Source organism: Mustelus asterias, chromosome 11, assembly GCF_964213995.1.
Source record: "Mustelus asterias chromosome 11, sMusAst1.hap1.1, whole genome shotgun sequence".
NCBI lineage: Eukaryota > Metazoa > Chordata > Chondrichthyes > Carcharhiniformes > Triakidae > Mustelus > Mustelus asterias.
In genome coordinates, this window is record NC_135811.1 from 83,893,061 (window position 1) to 83,919,716 (window position 26,656).

Sequence of the window (26,656 nt, forward strand, 5' to 3'; positions counted from 1 at the left end):
CACTTGCTACGAAGAGTGGATTGGCTTCGAGACTGTACCCTGACCCTCGGATGCCTGTTGTGCTGAAGGCTTCATTCCATGATGGTTGACATTGTCTTTTCCTATTTATTATTCAAAGAACGAGGGATTTTGCTGGGTGTACAAAGCTGATGAAATGTTGCTATTGGATTGCATTAATTGCATCTGGGTCTCCATGATGAATACTCATGCCTGAAGCTGCCACTCATTTCAGACTTTCGTTCAGATCAACCCGTATCCCTTGTTTGCCAAATCTGGCCATAAGTTTACAACAACTTTATTTTTCATTGTGCAGAGTGCAACATCTTGTGATGCCTCACAGTGCTGGTATTAATATTTGTTGTACCAAGTGTGGGAGCTTTGCCTTTTCAGCAGGGACAGGTATTCACTGTTTAACTTTGTGGAGTTACTGTGTATTTATCGGAGGTTAGGGTTTTTGATTGTAATGTTCTTCATAAAAGCTATGGAGAGCAGGGCAGCAGTCAGGATAAGTGCAGCACATAGAATTCAGAAGTTGAGTAAGTTTTGAAAAAAAAAATCACTTTCTCACAGATGGGTTTGATCTGATCATTCCAGTAAATGATGTCAGCATCGGAAGCAGGAACCTTTTGCTGGTTTATCTGGACTGTATTTCGGAAATATCTCAGTTTGTCCAATGCACCTTTATTTTTCTTCAAAGCTCCAGCCTACTCCAAACTTTCCACAAGATTAATTGAAATGTGCGTGTAAATACTGCAGGGTATTTCTGATCTTGCAACAACTCCCAGGAAGTCTATTGTTCATGATTTGCAAGGATTGACCACTCTGAGCCGTGGCCCAGCATTTCACTATGTGAATAATGGCAGATGAGCAAATGTAATAATGATGTGGACCTGAAGGACAGAGATTGATTTCTTAATGAAGCCCAACGTCTCGGAGGCCTTTGTACTGATTGTGATCAGTTGTGGGTTTGAAATGCTGTCTGGCAGCACCAGTGTCAGTTTCTTTCAGCAGCCGTCAGTTGGAATTGAGGTCTGTGGGCTGCCATCTTTTGTCAGTTTGGAGTAAAGCTGCAAAGCAGATGGATGGACAGCAGCAAACCTTGAAGTCCCTTTTGCTTAACACCAGATACTTCCAAGTGGTCATGACAGCAACTCATTGCAGCCTGTTTGTTAATGTAGTGATCACCATGACAGAGTCTGACACCATGGTCTGGAATATATTTGCTAATGGATGGATTATGTTCACTGCACATGGGTGCCCCTCACACTGGAAAGCCTTTGTCAGCAAATTCTCGTGAAACTGCCTTTCTCTCCATTCGTAAAGATATCACGACAATGTTCGTCCCAAGATGGGTAGCCAGGTTTTGAATGAGGGGTACTTGGCGCAAGAGACATTGTCACCACTTTTCAAAACAGCATGTCTTTTTGTGTGTGGGACCAAATTGGAGTAGACGTTTCATTGTGTTTACATCTGAGAAGCTGGAAATTTAGTTTTTTTTTCCAAAGTATATATATTAGCAAACCTAAGATGGGTGGGTCTCGATTGCTTCTTGACATTATAATCGTTGGGAGAAGTGGTCTGTGTTGCTTCCTGCCAGGCAGCTTGATGTTGCCCAACACTAAAAAAAAAACCATTGCACTTTACGTCTGATTGTGTGTGTGCTGGATTCAGAAGGTTCTTCTGGACTTGATATGGCCCTTTCTCAGGGCCCTGAAAAAAAAAAGAACCAACACAACTGTTGTGAAATGCTTTACAGATGAAACTGAATGATCTGTCACAAGATTTCGAAGAACAGAAAACAAAAAAAAAGAAAATCATGAATGAATTTAGCAAATGCCTTGCATTTGTATTTTATGTTGTAGCCAGCTGACCTGCGTAACACATTGAGCATGTCCTTTTTGAATTATTATGTAACATGAACTAAAACTTGTGCTTCCAGTTTTGTTGCATCTTGACTATAAACTATATAAATCAAGGAATAATGGCAATGGAATGAATCCTTGCTAAGCAGAGATGCTGCAGTCTATTTTTGGTAGACAAATATAATCCATTCTGGGCCCTTGCAGAGCATGGAAAAAAAAATGGCCTATGATCAGGCTTTAGTGACCACAAAATATATTGGCCATATTGTTTTGCTTCTTTAAAATTGTGTGCTGTGTGAATAAGACAAGAAGTATGTTCAGTAATACTGTAGCCACCAAATATGAGAGCTGTGGTTACTGCTTTTCATATTAGCAACTTTTGTTTTAAAGCAGAAATTTTAAATGTATTTCAATTAACCGGATAATGTTTGATGCTTTTATTACTGAATCCGTATATTTTTCCCTTTGATTCCTGCTGCAATTTGCAACTCCCTTGTATCCCCTTCTCAGGCTTGGGAAATCAGGGCACTCAGAACCAGTCAGAAGGGTGGGTTTAGGGTGCAAGAAATAACTCTTTAGTTCTTGGGTAACCTGGCCTTCCTATGGGAAGCGAATGCTCGTCAGACTGGGATTAAGATCCCTTTTAGTTCTATAAGTGATAATTTGCCTTTTCTGTGTATTTGTATTGTGAGTTAGGGCTGGAGTACCACCTGCTGGTCAGAGAGGTCAGTAGCCACCCATTGTATTGTCAATTGGGGTTATAGCTGTATACCTTGTGTGTGCTAGTTCATAACAAAAATATTTGCTCCTGTTTTCCACTTATCAGTTCAATAGTTTATGCACCAGGTGATTGTTGTGCCTTTCTAGTGCAATAATTAGACATTGATCAGAAGTGTTATGTGTTGCAGTGGCGGGTCTGTTGCCAGTGAGCCTGATCGATTTCCAGGTAGAAATTGAAATGATAGAGTGCTCAGCCTTGAATGCAAGCTATTGTATCTTCAGAGGAAAAAGCAGGCTTTAAGCATCAGGATGGAGTCTGTGGACCAAGCCAATTTTCTGCCTGCACAGAGGGGCTGGATGGATAGCCAGTCAGGGTAGATAATGGGTTGCTGTGTGTGATGTGCAGCATGTAATGTTATTAAACATCTTGGATGGAAATGGTTATTCTCAGAATCCTCTTAATGAGGGTACTACTACAACATTTACAACAGTTGGTTGTTTTAAATATTTTTACTAACAGACTTGTGTCTTGATGTCGGAGTCTATACTTACTTCTGAATGGAGTCATATGGCTGATGCAGTTCATAGGGTTGTATATATCCACACCTGTAAACATACTGTGCTTGAAAATGGAAGTGTTACCTCAACATAAAATGTTCTCCTTTTAATGATATTTGATAACTCGTCAGGCTCCTTATTTTTGATGTTAGAAAAGCTATACTGTGCCTAGATAAGTAAAAACATTCATGCATCTTTGTGATGGACAGTAAGTTTAAAATATCATTTGTTTTTAAATGTTATATAGTGACCCCCTCTGTCACCATGCTGAGGTGGGAACCTCATGCAAATCTTCCACTTGAACACAAGCTCACTTTTATATGGAAAAGTGCAGACATTTGGCACTAGAGTAGTATTCATTATGCCAGCAACCCTATTCTTGCAGCATGTTTTAGTTGCAGTGATAAAGTTCCTATTGGTACTAAAGGCTTACTAATGGAGCTGGTGATGTTGGAATGCTCAATCAATATTTTAAGATATTGGCACTGGCTTTACTGTATTTTTGGTACTGTTGAATATAGTGACACTGCCAGGCATGTCTAATTTCCTGTAACAGCACTGGTATGTCTACATTTGCATTAAATTGGTAGATATGTTTATACTGGGCACTGACAGACATACCCGTTACTCGTTTATTTTTTTTTAGTGAATATTGTGTGAATTTGGCAAGTTTCATTATTAAAGTCAACCGTGCTTCTGTTAATAGTGGACTGAAAACCGAATTCTTGTATTATATGTGTGGGCAGGAGGGAGTGACCCTACAGACCCAATGAGTGAGAGCTTAGAGGCACAGAGTAATCCTGTAAACTTGCTATTTATAGGTGAGGATTACAGTTAGCTATGCATACTTTGCTGTGTGGGATACAGAGAATCTAAACAAGACTTACTGAATGTGAACAGGTACATCCGTGATTTCCACAGCTAAAAATCCCCTCTGTGTTCAATGCAACTTTAAAATTCCTTTGTGAAAATAAGCACCCTTAATATCAGCATTACATTGGAAGCAGAGATCGCTCTGGTCGACTGTATAGCACTGAAAGCCTCATGACGCCAATCGGTTATTTTTGTCTTTGGCTGTGAAACTGGAAACGCAAGTTTTATTTATTTGGATGCAGGTTTGAGCAAGATAATGTGTATAATCACGAGTTTTCGGGATGGGGGGGGGGCGGGGGGTGTTGAAGAGAGAAACAAGCTGTGTATATAACATTTGGCTCAGTTTTTTTGTGACTTGTGCAGTGACACTGAAATATGCATGCAGTTATATCTGTTAATAAATTTAGGGTCCTGTAAGTTTTAATTTGTCATACATATCCCCAAACAGAATGCTGGTTCACTGTATATTTCTGTAACCCATAGTGACTACATGCTGCTTCAGTGTAAATAAAGGTGTACAGTTGAACTCTGAATATTTTGATTTGCTGTCTATCTGGTTCTCAATAGTGGTTAGTATATGACCTGCCAAATGAATTTCAATTTATTCTCATCACTATTCAGCATATAATTATAGAATGTTTACCACACAGGAGGCTGCCATTAGATCTGTTGTATGGCTCTGCAAGAGCCAACTCACCTAGTCCTCCTGCAAATTTTTTTCTGTTCAAATAATTGTCCCGTGTTCAATACCGGCCTCGGATGACTGTGTGGAGTTTGCAGGTTCTCCTTATGTCTGTGTGGGGTTTCTCCCGGGCTCCAGTTTCCTTCCACAGTCCAAAGATGTGCAAATGGGAGTTTTCCATATTTTGGGTCTGGGAGGGTTGGGGTGTGGGATAAGAAAAACTTAAAAGCTGGGCTGATTTCTTTGCCCAAGCTGAACCCAGCCAGGGTGGGACGTAGGTCAGGCTCGCTTCTGTGCAGTTAATCCTGATGTGTTGATAAGGTGAATTGGCCATGGTATATGCATGGGGACTCCTTTGGAGAGTTGGTGCAGGCTTGATGGACCAAATGGCTATCTCCTGCACTGTAGGGATTCTATACTTCTAATTATCCAGTTCTGTTTCGAAGATCTTAATTGAATCTTTCTCCATCTCACACACAGGCAGTGCATTCCAGATCATAACCACTCACTTATTTTGCCAATCTTCAATTGATGTGTTTGGTTTGTGAACAGTTTTTCCCTATCTACTGAATATTCTATCAAATCTCATCTCCAATTGAGAGCTCCAATTTCCCCAGTCTATCAATGTCACTGCAGCTCCTCAATTTTAGAACCATTCTGAAGAACCTTTTCTGCAACCCCCTATTAACTTTGTATCATCTAAAGTGTGGTGTGCAGAACTGAATACTACAATCCAGTGGTGCCAAAACAGTGTTGTAGACAGGTTTATCAATGTTCTGTGTTATATGCCTGTATTTATAAAGCCCAGAATCTTGCATAACAACTGCTCTCTCAACTTGCCCTGTCACAATGATATGTGCACCTATACCTCCAGCCCCCTTTGAAAACTGTACCCCTTACACTGCCTATCAGTCACATTACTGGTTCTGGACAGGCAACCGGTTTGTCATTGGGAAGTAAGGGACAATATCTTTAAAGTAAGATTCTGCTGCTCTGGAATGGTCACTTGTCACATCACCTTTCTAAAGAAAAACCTCCCATTCTCGAAGGGGTATCCAGTAGCAATGGGGTAACAGCTAACCTAAGAAATTATTTGGGGCAGGCAGTAAACTTAAGTAGCCACTGTGCATATTGAAGATTTATACTTCCAATAAGATGCAGAGCAAATTCAGTGGCAGTAGTGTTGCACTTTGAATATGCTGCTGAATTTGATTACAATCTGCCTGATAACATCCATATTGGCAGAGCCCGGTGGTACATGTATATCCACACACAGGCTATGAGTTAAGAGCATGTTGCACCAAATTCAGTCCAGCAGGTCACTGCTATTGGAATGTTAATTATTTCTAACAATGTCTGGTGCAAAGTTGATAAGAACATAAGAACCTGTATCAAATAAGAGTTCCATCTTGCTCATTACCATGGGACCAATAATATAATGCATTATAGTAATATATCCAACTAATAAGTCTTAAACGATGTCAGCGTGCCTGCCTCCACCACCCTACTTGGCAGCGCATTCCAGGCCCCCACCACCCTCTGATATCTGAGTTATACTTTGCCCCTCTCACCTTGAGCCCATGACCCCTCGTGATCGTCACCTCCAACCTGGGAAAAAGCTTCCCATTGTTCACCCTATCTATACCCTTCATAACCTTGTACACCTCTATTAGATCTCCCCTCATTCTCCGTCTTTCCAGGGAGAACAACCCCAATTTACCCAATCTCTCCTCATAGCTAAGACCCTCCATACCAGGCAACATCCTGGTAAATCTTCTCTGCACTCTCTCTAACGCCTCCACGTCCTTCTGGTAGTGCGGCGACCAGAACTGGACGCAGTACTCCAAATGTGGCCTAACCAGCGTTCTATACAGCTGCATCATCAGACTCCAGCTTTTATACTCTATACCCCGTCCTATAAAGGCAAGCATACCATATGCCTTCTTCACCACCTTCTCCACCTATCAAAAGAAATACCATATGCCTTCTTCACCGCCTTCTCCACCTGTGTTGCCACCTTCAAGGATTTGTGGACTTGCACACCTAGGTCCCTCTGTGTTTCTATACTCCTGATGACTCTGCCATTTATTGTATAACTCCTCCCTACATTATTTCTTCCAAAATGCATCACTTCGCATTTATCCGGATTAAACTCCATCCAATTTTCCAGCCTATCTATATCCTGCTGTATTGCCCGACAATGCTCTTCGCTCTCCGCAAGTCCAGCCATCTTCGTGTCATCCGCAAACTTGCTGATTACACCAGTTACACCTTCTTCCAAATCATTTATATATATCACAAATAGCAGAGGCCCCAGTACAGAGCCCTGCGGAACACCACTGGTCACAGACCTCCAGCCGGAAAAAGACCCTTCGACCACTACCCTCTGTCTCCTATGGCCAAGCCAGTTCTCCACCCATCTAGCCACTTCTCCTTGTATCCCATGAGCCTTAACCTTCTTAACCAACCTGCCATGTGGGACCTAAATGCCTTACTGAAATCCATATAGACGACATCCACGGCCCTTCCTTCATCAACCGTTTTTGTCACTTCCTCAAAAAACTCCTCCAAATTTGTAAGGCACGACCTCCCTCTTACAAAACCATGCTATCTGTCACTAATTCAGGAGAAACCTCTTTCCTTGGAATGGTTAGACTATGGAACTCTCCTAACACTAGTAGTTGAGACAATTAGATGAACAAATTACAGAGAATGAATAAGAGTTGGATCAGGCTTGTTCAACTTTTTTTGCAGGAGCTACATTTATATTTTTCTTCACTTGAGGGAGAGCCAATGAGTGAATTTCAGAAAGAAAAGGTTTGGCATAATCAAAATGAATTTCAAAAAAACGCAGCAAAAAAAATGAGCAAAACATTATTTGTTACTCTTCTGTTTAAATTAAGACACCCACTGACCTACCCAGACTCCCATCATCCACCAAGTAGAAAGAATGGCTCTAAATTGTAACACATCAAATCACTAAAAATATGCAACTTTTGTACATCCTTTCAAGGAAATTGTATTCAAGAATTGTTCAAAAAAGAATCAAACTATAGAAATATGATCAAGCTGTTTAATTGCAAAAAAAGCAAACTGATGTAAAAATGTTTTTAAATATATAAGTTGTAGAAATGGGTAAAATAGCCAAAGCTTCAAAAAAGACTTATTTAGCGACAGGGTTAGAGATAGGAATTCCCTCCTCACTCAGTGAAATTAGCAGTGTCAATAAGCTCCTTTAAAATGTTGATAAATACAGCCATAGATTAACAAATACTTAATGGAACTACAAGTTAAATATTCTAGGCACTATTAGAGTTTAGAAGAGAGGTGATCTTATTGAAACATACGAGCGGGGTCTTGAAAGGAGAATGACCACAGTTTAAGATGGAGAATGTTTTTCTGAGGGCTGTCACTGTGGAATTCTCTTCTCCAGAAGCAGTGTAGGCTGGGTCATTAAATACATTCAAGGCCGAGTTGGAAAGATTTTTGGTTGACAAATGGTGCAGACAGGAAAGTGGAGTTGAGACCATAATCAGATCAGCTATGATCTTACAGAATGATGCAGCGGGCTTGATAGGCCTAATATTCAACTTATGTTCTCATATGTGCACCATCACTGACAAAGCACAGACATACTTGTACTCAATCAGTACCAGTTTCCATATCATATATGTAAATAAATAAATGAACCACCATAAACTCAGAACTAGTATGTGTTTAATTACATTCAATGAGCTGTTATTGCGAAACATAGGGAGAACATTTCAGAAATGTTACAGATTTTAACCCCAATATCCCAATGCCCTCTTTCAGCACAACACAGGTCTGTTCTACAGATCTGAAAAATAAACAGCAATGTTTTAAAATCGCAAAGGCACAAACTATTTTTAAAAAGTTATAAAAGCAGCAGAGATATTAACAATCCCTTTGGGCACCAACTACACGGAGTCTCTCTTTATGTAGCCAATGTGCTCCCTCACCCTCTGATCACAACCTCCCCTTCCCCCTTGGGTTCACTAAACTCCCACCCACTCTTTCTAGGCACCAGCTCACACCAAGGTCTCCTGACCTTACAGGGTGCATTCCTCTTCCTTCAGGCGCTGTTTCCCTTTCACCTCAGGGTATACCATGGTACTTTTCCTTTTCCAAGCACTCATTAAGATTACTTTTTCCACCTGTGCTTTGGGATTATACCAATTATTTTTCTTTTGAAAGTAACTTCAAATTAAGCAGCTTTCTCTTCATAAAGTTGTTTGAAAATAGTGAGGTCAGAGAAGTACTAACTTAAACACATCACTTGAGCCAATCTTTGCTGCAAGTCCTGTGGAATTTTAGACTCAGTGAAAGGGGCTACTAAGCACATATAACCCACCTTTCAGACAACACATTTAGGTGAAATACACCTTTACAACACTGAACCTTGGGTTTAAAATAGGTGATAGACATTCCAGTGGAATCTCTGCTGCTTTGTATTCTCCTTAAAGCAATATGCCACATTTCTCAGTTCGTAACTGGTTTTGTAAAACTCCCTTTCTGATTATGAAACAATTTCTTCCATCTTCCACTGGTCCACTTTTTAAATATTTGCTGCCTTTTCTGGTTGTAGAACTTCCCTTCTCTATAAAGCTGTCTAATTTGTACATTGGCTAGCTTTGCTGTCCTCTCTCTCTCAAACTCTGATCTTTAACTGCAAGTAGTACTATGTAATCTTGGGATAACATGATACGATATCAGGAAAGCCGTTGTGGAACAAACCAGAGATTGGACACATCTTAATACAGTTATGCAAATACAATGGTTGCTGCACCGTAACATGATCAAGCAATTATAAAAAAAAAATCATGTAAATATTACATAGCCTGACATTCAAAATAAATCAGGGGGTAAAACTCGTAGAATTGATCATCTGTTGAGCTCCTTTGCTAACGGCCGTGAATAAAGGCATTGAGCGGTTATGGACAGTGAAGGGTATATCTTTTAATATAGTCTCCATCTCCCTGGCTTTCGGAGACCTCTGTAACATCATAACACAACACCTTCTTTGTCCACCGAACAAGGCTTTGTCTCTTGGTGCAATGACGGATAGCTTTTATATATCATGCTTTAAAGTAATACGGAAACACTTGTCTCCTAAAATCAACCTTTAGGGCTTACAAGCTGACTACTGTAAAGATAGTGGAGCTCGGAGAAATGCATGCCTCACGCATGGTAAATTTCCATTCACTGGCACTATAGAAAATCCAATCACACACACCTTCGATGCCACAAGGGCGAGGATGTTTCTGATAGTCAAGGGCAATAATCAGTGAGTTTAAAACTTGAATTTTTATATAGGCCATTAAATCTTCATCGAAAACAAGACCTGAACTTCTATATTCACGGTTCCTTAAAGTCTTTTTTGGGGGGGGGGGGGGGGGGGGGTGATTTGCTTTGCATTCATCAGGATTTGACTGTGAAACATTATCTGGCTCAATGTAATCTTACCCTTTTATAAATCAACAGTAAAAGTCCCCATTCCAGACTCTGCTTAATTGAAAATGATCATTTTCCTAGCTAGGCTTTTAAAAATTTTATATCATTAAATGCTAGTAAGTTGCCAACAGCGTGGTACTCAAAAATAAGTGCCAAGCTGGATTCCCCATTTTATGTTTTAAATACACTGGTTCCACATCACATCTTATTTCAACATTGACCAGTAACACCACATTCAGTTGGGGTGGATAAGCAATGATCAAGATGAATGAGAAAACATCACTGTGCCTTTATCGACCATAAATGCCGAACACAAGAAAACTAAAGAAAACGGTAACACCAACCAGGGAAACGGTGGCTGGTGCAGTGAAGAACTGGCGGTAATTGATGCGATAGTACCAGACTACAGCAAGCATAATGACAAAAACTGGGATCATCAGATTGCCAACGTTAAGGGCAGCTTGGTTCTGTTCCACCACGGAGGAAACAGCAGGACCAGGGGAGGATGAAGTCTGCGAAATGTGACAGTGGATGACACAGTTATCTGTGATGTTGAGGGAGCCAAGGGTGCGGGACTGGTCCTGCAGAAGCTGGCCCTGGTAAATGAACTTCATTTGCTGCTCTTGCCCTGGGAAGTATTTGCTGGGAAGAGGGAGAAAGGGGACACAGAAACAGGGAGAGAAAATGGGAAGAGGCGAGTCAGAAAATTAGAACAATTTTCATAAACTCTAAATATAGAAATAATGCTGAGGTCAGACAATATATTAACATTAACAGTGACAAAAAGAAAGTCTACACCTGATTATACAAGATGTTCCATGATTCTGTTCTGTCAATTTTCTCCGCTTCACCTGAAGTTTCTGACTTCTTGCTAGGGTATGGTTCCACAGCTATCAGACACTCTTTTGCACTTTGTCAAAATGCCCAGTATGTGTGTTAGGAGCACGTGTAGTAAGCAACACATCTGGCATTTGCAGCAGGGGTTGCTTATGGCAACCAGTGAGAAACACTCCTTAGCTCAGTGCAGAAGACAACCGCAGCTTGGGGCGGCACAGTGGTTAGCACTGCTGTCTCACAGCACCAGGGGCCCAGGTTCGATTCCCGGCTTGGGTCACTGTGTGGAGTCTGCATGTTCTCCCCACGTCTACGTGGGTTTCCTCTGGGTGCTCCGGTTTCCTCCCACAGTCCGAAAGACGTGCTGGTTAGGTGGTGCATTGGCTATGCTAAATTCTCCCTCAGGGTACCTAAACAGGCGCCGGAGTGTGGTGACTAGCGGATTTTCACAGTAACTTCCTTGCAGTAAGCCTATTTGTGACTAATAAAATAAACTTTATCCCAGTTGTGATCAATTAGCTCAGCATAACTGGAGATCAATCTTGGCACCTTCCTGATCTCTATGGTTTAGTTACAAGATATGGCAGCAGACTCAGAATTGATATAACTCTTGCTCTTAAATGAACAGCTGAGGAGCAGGTTTCAGATATACTGTATCATTAGACCCCACAACTCAGAATGAGCTATCTTCATTTATGATTTTAAGATTTCAGGTATTGAAAGAACTACACAGAGTAGGTTGAGAAGAATTTAAACTGGAAAGTTTTGTAGCCACATGTTTTAACTTCTCCCGTCACATTTTTTGTTGTACTGCCACTTTTCACCTTCACTGAACCTCAAGTCCCATACTAACTGGTCCGGATGAAGTTATAATCCTCGTCTGTCCTTCATTCAGGAATCTGTAAACGTAGCAATCTATTTCCAGAATACTTGAAATAACGTTTGTCACAGCTTTCAATATTTCAGTTAAAAACTCCTGTATTTCTTAAAATGTCCAACAAGTTGATATGCTGACCTGGCCCATGTTATCCATTTGGATAGATCACTCATTACAATCGCAGCAGAAGTCACTTGTTTATGGTGATTACTGGGTCAAAAAATTCACAACTTCTCTTTTTCAGTGTTCTGATGTTGTTAATAATGAAAATTGTTGCTAGCAAAATGGCAAGTGTTGTTTGGAGTAAACATTTTAAGCTAGAAATTACTGACAATGTTACTGCATTTTTGTCTGTCTTTGTAAAGATAACATTAACCTACTGTAATGTACATACACCAATGGATGAAGTGTTTCATCAATAACAAGTGATTGAATGGAACAGCATTAATTGCCTTTAGGCTTTTCAAATGATAAAAATACAATATATATTTTTACAAAATTCCACAAAGTGAAGCTACTGGCCAAAACACTGGCAATGAGTAATTACTTCAAACAAACAATAGTTATGATGTTCCCCCCTCCCTCATTCTCCGTAGATTCTTCCATTGATCAGTATATGATTTACAGCTAACCTTCACTGTTCCCTATCCATCACTACAAATGTGAAATCTTTTCTCAGATGATTGTTTGTCTGTGGAATTCTCTTCCCCAGAGAGCACTGGAGACTGGGTCACCGGATATATTCAGGGCCAAATTAGCCAGACTTTTGATCAACAAGTGAGTCAAGGGTTACGGGGAGGGTGCAGACAGGAAAGTGGAGTTGAGGTCACAATCAGATCAATCATAATCTTATCAAATGCGGAGTAGGCTCAAGGGCCCAAATGGCCTACTCCTGCTCCTAATTATTGTGTTCTTGTGTGTTTGGGCGGCACGGTGGCACAGTGGTTAGCACTGCTGCCTCACAGCTCCAGGGCTCTCGGTTCAATTCCCGGCTTGCGTCACTGTGTGGAGTTTGCAAGTTTTCCCCATGTCTGCATGGGTTTCCTCCAGATGCTCCCGTTTCCTCCCACAGCCCAAAGATGTGCAGGTTAGGTTGATTGGCCATGCTAAATTGCCCCTTAGTGTCCCGGGATGCGTAGGCTAGAGGGATTAGCGAGATAAATATGTGGGGTTACGGGGATAGGGCCTTTTGGGATTGTTGTCGGTACAGACCCGATGAGCCGAATGGCCTCCTTCTGAACTGTAGGGTTTCTATATAAATGTACTGTAATCAAGGATATGATTGATGAAAAAATAAGGAGGGCAGAGAGACCATTGACTAGCTCTGAGCAACAAGGGACCATTGGGTATCAGTTCACCAAGATGAGAATGTAAAATAGAAGAGTAGGTCATGAAAGTTTTAGATACCAGGAAAAGGCACCAATGGAATGCATCTATGCAAAATATCCTAATGTACTGGGAGACAAATTTTGATTTTCAAATTTGAATAAAAAGTTTCATGTTATACAGGAAGGAATAAGCAACTGTTTTATGCAGTCCTTTATGCAGTCCCTATGATGATCTATATACAGGCTCGGTAGAACAGAACACTTCACATATTCCTTTCCCCCTTCAATTCTGCATCCCTACAAATGTGTCCTTTCCACTCCTGAAGATGATGACTTTTATCAGTGAGATGCCACCACTGGCAACTCTTCAGCTTCACCCAAATCACGACAGGTATTCTTTACACACAAATCAAGACAACCAATGCTGGCAAGCTATTATCCATGGGAGAGCCTGACCGTATCTTCATCCAATGCCTATATACACAAGTTACCCAGCAAGAATTAGGGAATAGCTTCAAGAGCGGGATTCTTGGCAGATGTTCCCTTTCCTACCCCCGGCACAAATTTAAATATTCAATTAAAGTCAATACAACAAAATATTCCAACAAACAAAAAATCTCAAGAAACAAACAAGCAGCATGGAAAAATTTTAGTTGTATAGAGAATTAAAATTGTTCATTTGATCTGGAAGGACAAAATATTGAGAGTTGCTAAAGATAAAAAACTTTTCCCAAGAGGTAATGTAGACAATATCCAGCAGGGACTCCAGGTCACAGAGTTTAACTAAGAGAATTACATATTATTTGGGTTCCTAACCGAGTAAGCAACAATAATGTAGAACACATTAACTATCACTTTGTCAGTCTCTTTCAGAATAGGAACATACACACCCCATAACATACCAAGGTCTGCATATACTAGCAGAAAGGGCCATTCCATCTAAATCCAAACTGAAACCCTTCTACAATTCACATATTACATTTTTTGCTCTATGATCTGTACAGAGACAGCTGAAATGTAGGGATCTTAGATTAACAAGTGGCAGCTTGATTCAGTTGGCAGTTATCTTGACTTAAAAAGTTTATTTTATTAGTGTCACAAGTAGACTTACATTAACACTGCAATGAAGTTACTGTGAAAATCCCCTAGTCGCCACACTCAGTGCCTGTTCAGATGCCGGCGTTGGACTGGGGTGAACACAGTAAGAAGTCTCTCAACACCAGGTTAAAGTCCAACAGGTTTATTTGGTAGCAAATACCATAAGCTTTTGGAGCGCTGTGCTCCGAAAGCTCATGGTATTTGCTACCAAATATACCTGTTGGACTTTAACCTGGTGTTGTGAGACTTCTTACCCTGTTCAGGTACACAGAGAGAACTTAGCATAGCCAATGCACCTAACCAGCACACTTTTCGGATTGTGGGAGGAAACCGGAGCACCTGGAGGAAACCCACGCAGACTCAGGGAGAATGTGCAAACTCCACACAGACAGTGACCCGAGGCCGGAATTAAACCCGGGTCCCTGGCACTGTGAGGCAGCAGTGCTAACCATTGTGCCACCGTGTTGCCCAAAGAGGGATTTCCACCCTTACTCAAGGATGTGAATGCATAGTCCAAACTGACACTTCAGAGCAATAGAGTCCCGACAGTGCAGAAGAGACCATTCAGTCCATTGAGTCTGCACCTCCTTTGACAGAGTATTTTACTTAGGCCCTCTCCCCGTAACCCCACACATTTCCCACAGTTATTCCATCTAACCTACACATCTTGGGACACAATGGGGCAATTTAGCATGGCCAAACCACCTAACCTGCACATCTTTGGACTGTGGGAAGAAACCGAAGCATCCGGAGAAAACCTACGCAGGCAGGGGGAGAACGTGCAAACTCCACATGGACAGTCACCCAAGGCCGGAATTGAACCCGGGTCCCTGGAGCGGTGAGGCACCAGTGCTAACCACTGTGTTTCCCATAATCAGAGAGCACTGCATTGCCGGACATGCAATCTTTGGATGAGATGCTAAAAGCTCCATCTGCTTTACTGGTGGTTCAAGTGGAAACTAACACCATTAAAACCAAATCAACTGGTCATTTATTGTATTGCTGTTTGAGAGGCGAATGTTCATATGTTTTACACAAAATGGCTCTGTGATTCACCTCCATAGCAATATATTATACATGCAGCAACTTCAGATGATTGAGAGATGTGATAAGCTACATTATAAAAGCCAATTCTTGCTTTGTAAAGTACCTGTATGCCTTGGACCTCAGCCTGTTCATATAATGTTTGAATCCACACCATGCAAAGGTTTTGACTCCAGCTGCCCTATAATCATCACGAGTGCTGCTAGATAAGCTGAATACTGATAGTTGGTCCTAGAGCTAAGGTGCCAAGAAAAAAAGTTTCAAACTGGTGAATGACAACAAGAGCACTGGGCAAGGCTTAGGCTCAGGAACCTTGCATTTAGCATTAAAAATCTTCCAGACCGGCCGATCTGTAAGTTGTATTTTGAAAACAGCTGCAGTCCTTGGTGTGAGGGAGATACTATGCTCTGAAATATTTTGGGGTGGAAGAATTTCTGGAGTTGTTCAAAAAAGACAAAAAGATCTTGAATTAGTATCTTTAATTAGGATCCAAAAGGAATCGTTTTTAGTTGGCAATTTTCACCTTTGCAGGCTTCTAATAAAAGTGATCCAAACAAGCCAATGATGTAAATAAGGATGGGTGTGTGTCGCGGCTGTGCCTGGGCTGCAACAATATAACTGCCTTTCATAAACACTAGGGTAGATTTACGGCTCAGTGGGACAGCTGGTAACTACTGTCTAGGGAATGAAACCTTTAACTGTGCCACAATTGAACAACCACATTAAAAGGAAGCATTTTCGCAGTCCAGTGCAGTCAGTGAATCTCCTGAACTAACTATCTGAAGCCATTCAGGATCTATCCTCAGAAAGAACGAACAGACTTGCATTTATGTCGCTGCACTCATGCCCTCAGCTAACACATTAATTTTTGAGGGCAATCATTGCAACCAATTAGCACACGGATACATTTTCAGATATTAATGGGCACAGGACCCTAATTATTTGCAAAGCTCACAAACACTGCAACTTTATTACCCCATCCCCATCAAATCTCTTACCCATGGCCTATTGAAGCACACGATTCATGTCAGCTGCTAGAATGCTTCCAGGTTCAAACACAAGTACCGAATATACTCATGTAAAAATCCAGCGCCTTTAAAATTTGACCCCATAAATTTTGACCTAATAAAAGTTCCTTTTTAAGTACATACCTCATGTAAAAGTTGACCTTATCCTTTCTGCAATCAAAGCCCCAAAATTTCAGTACGAAAGTACAATCTCTACAATCACATCAAAAACCTTAATTAATTAAAAAAAGTTAAATTTTCCTCCAGTTCCTACTTTGCTATTAAGGCAGGAAGAGTGTAGATCTGTTTGGACTTTTTTGTAGGGAGAGGAATTGGTAGATCTGAGAATCAGCTTGTTAAAGCACAGGAGGCGGCCACTGGGCCCATCGTGTCTACACCCGAATGAGCAGTTGACTAAGTGCCATTCTCCCACCTTGTCCCTGTAACCGTGCACATTCTTCCTTTTCAGATAACAGTCTAATTCCCTTTTGAATGCTTCGATTGAATCTGCCTCCACCACAGTCTCAGGCAGTGCATTCCATGCCTTAACCAATCGCTGCATGTGATGTTATTTTCTCATGTGCCTTTTGCCTCTTGTGCAATTACTTTAACTCTATACTCTTTTGTTCTCAATCCTTTCATGAGTGGGAATAGTATCTCCCGATCTATTCTGTCCGGACACTTCAAAATTTTTAATACCTCTATTCAATCTCCTCTCGGTTTTTTTTCTCCAAGGGAAACAGTCCCACCTTCTCCAATCTATATCCCTAGAGCCATCCTCATGAATCTTTTCTGCGCTCTCTCCAATGCCTTCGAATATTTCCCAAGTACAGCGCCCAGAACTGGAAGCAATACTCCAGGTTGAACTAGGTTCCTATACAAGTTCAACTTAACCTCCTTGCTCTTGTACACTATGCCCCTATTAATAAGGCTTATTAAAATAATAAACTTGGAAACAGGATTTGAGAGAGAACTTCCAGAGCGAGCTTTAAATAAATGACCAGGTCTTGTGTCCTCAATGTTCCTGAGGGGGGGGAGAGGAGGCTCAAGCCTTGCCAATCAGGCCCTTAAAAATTCCAAGTCAGTGCAAATCCCTGCACCAAGGTCTAGGTGCTGTCAGCATGACATTTTCCAACTGCATGGCCCTTCCCTTCCCTAGCCCCAAAACAGCATGGAAACCGCAAGCCCAGTTGATGCCTCCATTTCCTCTTAACGAGTAGTGGTGATTAGGGAGGTTCCTTAATAGAGAGAGAGAGAGAGAGAGTGTTCCCCCATTACCTTAAAGATCCCTTTGAGACTCATGTTATCCATGCTAGGTGTGCTGGTCAGGAGTGTTTTAGTTGAAAGTGAGCCCCGCATTATCAATGTAAAAGTCAACCCTTTTAACATTTTGCCCAGAACATTGGTCTCAAAAATTCAACTTTAAACAAGCATATACCGCAATTCTGATTCCCAAATGTAGGGATTAGCTCAGCTCTTTGTTCATTTGATTTAAGCATTTGCAACAATGTACCTCCGCTGGGAAATGATAGGCAACAAAGAGATTTCTCAAGCTGGGTTTCCAGAGGTTGACCAACAAAATCACCCACTGGGTGGTTAGGGACAGAGGAACTAGGAGGCTTGGGCTTCTTGTGTACATCCTGCTGGTGTGCTGGGACAAAAGCTTATAAACAACCCTTCAAGAACTCCAGATTACAGTGCAGTGGCACCTACCTTGGCATATGAGTGTCAGATTTGCCAGAGATCGATCCTGGGCATCACATTAAGGTCTTGATGGCAGCACCTTTTGTTTATTTGTTCACAGGATGTGAGCATCACCAGTTGGGCCAGCATTATTACCCACCCCTAATACCCCTGAGAAGGTGGTGGTGCTGGGGAGCCACATTCTTGAATCGTTGCAAACCATGGGGCAAGTACCACACCCACAATGCTGTTGGAAAGGGTGTCCCAGGTCTTTTGACCCAGCGATGCTGAAGTAGTGGCGATATAATTCCAAGTCAAGATGTGTGGCTTGGATGTGAATTTGCAGGTGGTGGCATTCTCCTCATCTTGCAGAGGACAGGCAGGTGGTAGAAGTCAGATTTGAAAAGGTGCTGTTGAAGGAGCCTTGGTGAGTTGCTGCAGTGCATCTTGAAGATGGTGCACACTGCTGCCACTGTGCATTGCTGTTGGACAGAGCGAATGTTTAAGGTTGTAGATTGGGTACCAATCAGGCGGGTTGCTTCTATCTTTTTCAGTTCTGTAGAAGGGTCATATGGGCTCGAAACGTTAACTCTGTTCCTCTCTCCACAGATGCTGCCAGACCTGTCAAGTTTGTCCACCATTTTCTGTTTTTGCTATACAAGTGGGTTGCTTTGCCTGGATGGTGTCAAAATTCTTGAGTGTTGATGGAACTGCATTCATCCAGACAAGTGGAGAGCATTCCATCACACTCCTGACTTGTGGCTGGTAGATGTTGGACAGGATTTAGGGGGTGAGGAGGCGAATTCCCAGCCCTGATCTGCTTTTTTAGCCACAGTAGTTATATGTCTGGTCCAGTTATGTCTCTAGTCAATGGTCCCGTTTTCCCCTGTCACCCCACAAGGATGTTGATGGTGGGGCATTCGGCAATGATAATACTCTTGAACATAAAGATGACAACAGTTAGATTGTCTCTTGTTGCAGATGGTCATTAGCTACCACTTGAGTGCCATAAATGCTACCTAACACTCATCAGCATAGGCCTGAATGTTACTCACGGGAACAGACGGCTTCAGTATCTGTGGAGCTGTGAATTGTACTGAACATTGTGCATTCATCAGCAAACATCATCACTCTGACCACATGAAGGAAGGAAAGTAATTGATTAAGCAGTTGATGATTGGGCCGAGGACACTACCCTGAGGAATTCCTGCTGCAATGTCCTATGGCTGAGATGGCTGACCTCCAGCAACCACAATCATCTTCCAACCAGAGGAAACTGTCCCCCTGCTGATTTTCATTGACTTCAACTTTACCTAATTTGCTATTTGTTTAATAAAAACATTAACCTGGTCAAAGTCATCTTCAAAGTCTTAATAGGTTTACAAGACAACCCCAAATCCTCTGCTCATGATAACTGGAGTTAGCAGGTCACTGGAGTTGGCTCTAAAAAGGAACTGACAACCCCGCAAGTCCAGCTGCTTGAATTCCTTGCCTGAGGAAATAGAGTTCTTGCCTTGAGGAATTTGAGCATGAATCTGACAGATTACAACAGTCACCTGCAGGTGAAGTGCAGAAGAATTATGACCTGGTTGAACGCATCTAGAGAATGTGGCTGTTAAAGGCAGCTGATGGACTATGTTCCACCAAACACCTCGTGGCATTTTCCACAAGACGGGGAAGGGCAGATTTTATTAAAGATAAAAAGATTGGCCTTTCTGAAGGGGAGACATAAATCCTTGGAAGAACTCTGAAAACTTATCTATCTTATTAGTGGCTCACAGGAGAATGCAGAGCCCTCCAACAGGTAATTTGGAGTCACCAAGTTCGTGCATTGACATTGAGATCTCATCAGTGTCTCAGCAGGAATGCTTTGAAAGGCTTTAAAAACAAGTGTGGTGAGATGTAGTCATTCATCAAAAGATTCCTCTGGCAGGTCATACCTGCTCAGCTTGCAGCCAGCAGCAACCAAACTCCTGGGTCTTTGTCAACCCAGATATTGTTTGCACATTTACATTCTTTCAGCTGTTACGACAGTCAACAGATTATGCTATAAAAGCTAGTAATGTTTTGCACATAGGATTTGTTTTTTTCCAAATATTAGAAATTAAAGTTTTGAAAATATATGTTCACAACTGACATTTTATTAGCATCTTAAAAATAATTTTAATTTGCCATTCCAGAGAGTCTGACAGCAAAACACGCCGCGATAAAAGGTGAGTTTAAATCTTCTGAATAATCTTAACTTACAAATATCTTACCTCTTCAGAAACCCAATGGTATCATCTGGTTTCACTCGTGCAACCTCTTCAGTGTCATTTAAAAACTTCAGCCGTACTTTAATTTGCCCTTCGCCCTCTTCACCACTATCCACTGTGTGAGGGTGAATGTTACAGTTCTCAGGCAGTGTCCGGTCCAGTCCCTCTCTGGTGCTAATCGCACTGGTTGATGCTCTCTTGCGTAAACCCTGTATGTTCAAAAGGGGATCGAGGCTCGGATCGGTTAAATTGGAAGCTCCTTCAATTGGCACCTGCTCACTTGTGGGTCCATTGTTTCCAGGTGATGCTCCCGTCCCAGAATCGCCTTCTTCCTCTGGTTTCTGCTCAACAGGTGCAGTGGCTGACTGTGCTTCATCTGCTTCAGGCGTTGCTGCATTCGCCACATACCTCTCTACACTGCTTAGACCTACTAATGATGAGTTCCCGGTCGTAACAATGGTCCCAAATATTTGATCACTACGATCAGCAACATGCGTGGAGAGCCAGGCAAGAACAAGTGCCAGTACCAGGAGAACGATTCCACACAGAACTGTAACTTCATCACCAACTCCTTCGATAAATGACATGGCGGTGGTGTCCATTTATAGAAAATTCTCAAAAGTACTAAGAGAAAATAAAAACACTGTTAGAACAGATTCCGACACATTACTGACAATGTTTTGCCATCCTCAACACAAACACAGTAGCACAGTGGTTAGCACTGCTGCTTCACAGCTCCAGGGACCTGGGTTCGAATCCCGGCTTGGGTCGCTGTCTGTGTGGAGTTTGCACATTCTCCCCGTGTCTGCGTGGGTTTCCTCCGGGTGCTCCGGTTTCCTCCCACAGTCCAAAGATGTGCGGGCTAGGTTGATTGGCCATTCTAAATTGCCCCTTAGTGTCCTGGGATGCATAGGTTAGAGGGGTTAGTGGGTGAAATATGTAGGGATATGTGGACAGGGTCTGGGTGGGATTGTGGTCGGTGCAGCCTCGATGGGCCGAATGGCCTCCTTCTGCACTGTAGGATTCTCTGATTCTATTCAAATAGGTTTTGCTGTTCAACTTACTGATGACAATTAGGTGCAATTATGCATTAAAAATTCTGAGCCTGCACTAATTTTTCACCAATATAAGCAAAATAGCAAAGTGGGAATTAAAAAAGGTTGGACTATCGAATGATTTGAGTTAAAAAGACAATTCAGAAAAGTTTGCGACAATGTGTGAAAGCCCAATTAAAACATGACCAGAATAAGACCCCGACACTGTCACACATTAATTTGCCCCAGCCAGTTCTCCCAATTCAAAGGGCAGCACTCGGACAAAACTACTCAAAAAATCAGACAGAAAACTAAAGAAGCTAATTATCACACCATGTCATTTGCTTCTTCTTTAAAACGGGCCATGGTGGAAGGATTCAATGCTTGCAAAATATTTTACTTTTCAATTACAGAGCTGTTGCGACATGCTGCAAAAAACCTAAACAAAGAAAAATGATATCAAAAGGCGAGAGGTCAAGGTCACACTCGATGCGGCAGAATAGCAATAGTGCAATAACAAACTTAATTAAAAGACTTCAACAGCCAAACACCTGAGGCAAGACTGAGCAAATCAACAGTGGTATGGAATGATGTTACAAATAAGGCACAAGGTATCACGTGGCTGGTGATCTTGATAAGGACTAAGCCAAGGAGAACCATTTACCCTAATAATGGTAGAGATAGTTGGGGCTGGGTGAATTTGCACTGTAAAAGGTCTTATGAATGACTTCTAGCCACAGTTCAATTAATATCTGCAGTCATGCAGATATTAATGTAGAATGATAAAAAAAATCAAGAGAAAAATGGATGAACAGTACAGTGAGGAGAAAGACAAGTGGCTTTGCTTTCTTTCTCCAGGAAATTGTAGACAATAACATTGCGAACAGCACAAGCAACTGTCCCATTCCTTTAGAAATTAGATAAAATGCTGTCTATATTGTACTGCAACTTGCAATAGGCTTAACCCCTTACAGTGTAATTTCAGATTGATGGACTACAATGAAGATACAGGATTTTTGGGAGTGGAGATCATCTCCTCAACTTAATCTCAGTTACCCAACAGTGGGCACACCGGCATCTGGTAGGTACCATGAAGAATTTTCAGAGTGGAAACAAATATCAAATAATCTCCTTCAGGATTCCCTTATTTTATCGTGCCACTGCAACCACCTTGGGCAATCTGAAATATAACCGCACACACCCATCAACCATCTCAGTTCTGAGATTTTCAGTTGACGCAGTCTCAATAGTTTTCTTTGAGGGAGCGTACTCCAGATTTCCACAACTGTTTGTGAGGATGTGCTTTCTGACATCACCCCTGAACTGCTTAGCTCTAATTTTAAAGTTCTGCCAGCTTATTCTGGACTCTGTCACCAGTGAAAATACGCCTTCTCTATTCATCCTACCAAATTATTTAATCATCCTGAACACTTCAATCAGACCACCCCATAACCTTCTATATTTTCAAGGGAATACAAATCCAGTTTATGTGACATATTACAATTTAACACTTTTAGTCAAAATACTGCAGATGCTGGAATCTGAAACCAAAACAGAAAATGCTGGCGAAACCCAGCAGGTCTGACAGCATCTGTGGAGAGAGAATAGAGCCAACGTTTTGAGTCTGGATGACCCTTTACCAGGGCCCTGACACAGGGTCATCCAGACTCAAAATATTGTCTCTACTCTCAACAGATGATGTCAGACCTGCTGAGTTTCTCCAGCATTTTCAGTTTTTGTGAACACTTTTAGGCCCTGTATTATTCTGGTGAATCAGCAATGCACCCTCTCCAAAGCCAATTCTCCAATTCTATATTGCTCTATGAAGTATCCCAGATAGACTCTAACCAGAGCACTGTATAGCTGTAGCACAACTTCCATCCCTTTCTACTCCAGTCCTCTTGAGACAACAGTCAACATTCCAGTAACCTCAGTAGGTACAATAGAAAGGGCTTTCTTTAGCTCCTAATTCATGCTATGCTGAACTTGGAAGTGTTCAATGTTGATACTGTCTGCAAAACTGGCAAAAAGTATTCTACTCCCAAGATCAATATCTCTTACCTCATTACTGTTCAATCTGTGGCTCTAAGACAGCATCTTCTACCAACACCCCCATACCAATCCATGGTAATCCAAGCTCTCGAAGCCTATACCTATTTATTAATCTCCATGCTTTTAAAGCCTTCACGTCTAAGTATAAAAAGCTTACTGGTTTCTTCATCTTAGATTGTTACCAATTGTTCAGTTGCCTTCGTCTCTTCCCCCTCCCCATAACAGCTTATTCCAAGCCTTAACAAAGTACACAGCCAATTCCACTTGACCCAATGCTTCCACACTCTCGCTGCAATCTTATCTCGCCCATCTTTAAGAGGCCTGTCTTCATCATGTTCTTAAACACCCTTTGTCCTTCTGTCCTCTTTAGTTACTGCCTTTTTTTAAAGGCACCTCTTCCCTCTCTAAAGACCTTGAATTTGTTATTACAACCCATTTCTGTGTGTTCCTCCCATCATTCTCTCCTCTAATCTGTTAAATTCAGTTTCTGCCCTGACATTAGTGTTCCCTGCTAAAAATCACCAATGACATCCTTCGTAAATTTGGCCACAGTGAGTTAGTTATCTTTAATCACATTTAAACTTTCATCCTGACAGTTGAGGCTAATTTAGTCTAGGAATTACTGTTGGTATTAACACATTTGTTTGACATTGCTCTGAATACTATTTTAATGAAGCAATACCACTTTTAAAATAAAACAGTTAAGGGCCTCTGTTAAAATACTGGGCAGAAGGCGGCCATACAAATGTGTCAACTGTTTATTAACTAATATCACCAACAATCAACATTCCATCTATCTTCCACCCCAAAGTGCACCACAGAACATATCTATCCTTAATCGGAAGACTCTTCAGCAGTGCACTGCTGTGGTCCACATTCTTAAAGTGAAGCTAACAGTACCATTCCTAATTGCCTCTATTAATAATAATGAAAGCAGCAGCATTTCTACACTGAAATTGGAGATGAGCTGTTTAAAACACTTGTACTTTATTTCTATTTCAACAAAACTTTAAAATCTTCATAGTAACAATGATAATCTGAAGAAATATAATAACTTGCCTTTTCTTAATTGCATTTCTCGAGTCAAAACAATTAAAACAATACATGTTTAAGTCCTTGCCTCACAGTGACACAAACTAAGGACAGGCTCCAAAATGTATGTTTTCTTTGAAACAAATAAATCCATGCAGTATTGCTGAAGCATCAACCAGTAAGTCATCTTTCTGCTTAATATTTCCTTCAGAGCTCTGAGGTTTATCATATGGGAGCAAGGATAATTGCATTCCCTTCTCGACTTAGTAAGAGATGGATGAATGTGGAAAATACATGATGAGGAGCGGAGAGATGCAATTCATTTCCTAGATGTAGACTCAACCAATAACCATGACCGAGAATAAGTTATGCTCAGTACCACAAGTGGGATGTGGATTACATTCCATAGTTCAATACTTATTCTGTTAGCTAAGTAGTTAAAATACAAATTCAATACTGGTTTTACACAGTAGCTGAACTAATGAAAGACCTGCCGACTTACTTGGTACTGTGAAATACTTTTATTCTAACCTAGTCATAATTGTACATTGTCATAGAAATCAGAAAGTATACCATAAAAGTCAGACCATTTAAAATAACCTTTGCATGAACAGGCAGGAGATAACTTGAGACATAGCAAAGGGATTTTGATGCCTGGTAGGTCAAGTGCCAGGTACAACACACAGTGGTTATAGCTAACCAACCCGATTTAGATTTTATGGGTTCTTTGCAGTAGGAAATAAACTCTTCCACATTTCTGAGTGGACTGATTTCAACAGCCCAGAATTTTAAGATCACCCCCATTAGATATCGCAATACCTAAACTTGAACCATCTCAGTTGATTTCTGTAACAATTCTAGAATTCTTGCTGCACACTATTTCCACAGCATTTTTCCACAATTGTTTATTTCAGAGTTTGGTGATTCTGTGATTCGGCACCACTCGAATTTAAGACGTTGGGTTCCCGGGTGGGTTTCATGCCCACAGTGGCCTCCAGAATGACCATGGCTTTGCCCACAAGAGTATTCCCCTGGGCAAGCTGCAAACCCCACTACTGATGGCTCTGTCAAATTAAACTCCGCTGCCTTTCCTCCCGCCATCTGAGGGGCTGGGCCGGGACCGGCATCTCCAGTTCACAACTTTACCCAAAGGGGAGGCGATGCATGGCTGAGGACTGGACGGGCTGCCCCCCCGTATCCCTGTCTTTTGGCAGAGGAAGGCTCGGCCTCAGTACTGCCCAGCCCTGAGTGAAGCTGTCACACTGGCCCGGCCCAGTTACTCGAGTAACTGCACTCATAGAATATATATCACTCTCGCTCACTCACTCGCCCGTCTGCCGCGGCCTCGCCACCTCACCTGTCCCCTAACACCATTTTACCGGGCCGCTGGGAGTCGAGTCCCTGCGAAATGTCGGCTCAGCAGATTCCTCCCAACATCCACCACCACCGCCACCATCAACACACACACACACACACAGCGCGACGTCACCGCATCCTGCGCTCCTCTCGCCCAGCCGTGCGTCGTGACGTCACCGCAACCTGCGCTCCTCTCGCCCAGCCGTGCGCCGCGACGTCACCGAAACCCGGCGGCTTGCGCCGCGACGTCACCGCACCCTGCGCTCCTCTCGCCCAGCCGTGCGTCGCGACGTCACCGAAACCCGGCGGCTGGCGCCGTGACGTCACCGCGTCCAGCGCTCTCCTGGTCTCGCCGTGCGCCACCCGCAAATTGCGCTTGTCTCGTCCCGCCGCACGTCATGGCTAACCGCGCTCCTCACGCCGCGCCGTGACGTCACCACAACCTGCGCTTCTCACTCCGCCCCGGCCAGGCTGCGTAGTGACGTCACCGGTATCTGCCGAGACGAGCCGCGACGTCACCGCAACTTGCTATCGATACCTGGGGGGGAAGGTTGTAGCCCAGGGTGGTGGTGGTGTGGGTGCAGCTCCTGGACGGACATTCGCCCCAGGCAGCGACACCACCCAGTTAAATCAAACAGAGACCTTTAGTGAATCCCAGCAAGTTTGCTTTCAGGTTGTAGCTGACACCGATTCATCAGCCCCAGGTGTTTTACCATATAGAGGAGGCTTGTGTAACTACATTGTTCATGTATTTAATTAACCCAACTACTCAGCTCTCTGCCTTATAATATTGTGCTCTTTCTGTAGGACTCTTGTTATTCTGCATTGAAGTTAAGTTTATTTATTAGTGTCACAAGTAGGCTTTCATTAACACTGCAATGAAGTTACT

The 26,656-nt window shown here is 42.2% G+C and overlaps 1 protein-coding gene across 1 annotated transcript; it reads right to left on the minus strand.

The window, feature by feature from the left end:
• Positions 1–8,392: 8,392 nt before the first annotated feature.
• Positions 8,393–25,989, minus strand: tmub2 (transmembrane and ubiquitin-like domain containing 2). Its single transcript, XM_078223883.1, has 4 exons — positions 25,769–25,989; positions 20,297–20,917; positions 10,512–10,809; positions 8,393–8,533 (listed from the first exon to the last, which is right to left on the minus strand). Exons 2-4 carry the CDS (start codon positions 20,893–20,895, stop codon positions 8,423–8,425), a joined length of 1,008 nt encoding a protein of 335 aa, XP_078080009.1. The 5' UTR covers positions 20,896–20,917; positions 25,769–25,989; the 3' UTR covers positions 8,393–8,422.
• Between the last annotated feature and the right edge of the window lie 667 nt (positions 25,990–26,656).

Bases quoted from the DNA above. Each gene is read 5' to 3' on its own strand.
- tmub2 (XM_078223883.1), bottom strand. From the start codon at position 20,895: ATGGACACCACCGCCATGTCATTTATCGAAGGAGTTGGTGATGAAGTT. The intron at 10,810-20,296 runs GTAAGATATTTG...CCCTCTTCCCAG, and splicing joins ACCATTGGGTTTCTGAAGAG to CAAATACTTCCCAGGGCAAG. The intron at 8,534-10,511 runs GTTGGTGTTACC...TTTATTTTTCAG, and splicing joins CACCAGCCACCGTTTCCCTG to ATCTGTAGAACAGACCTGTG.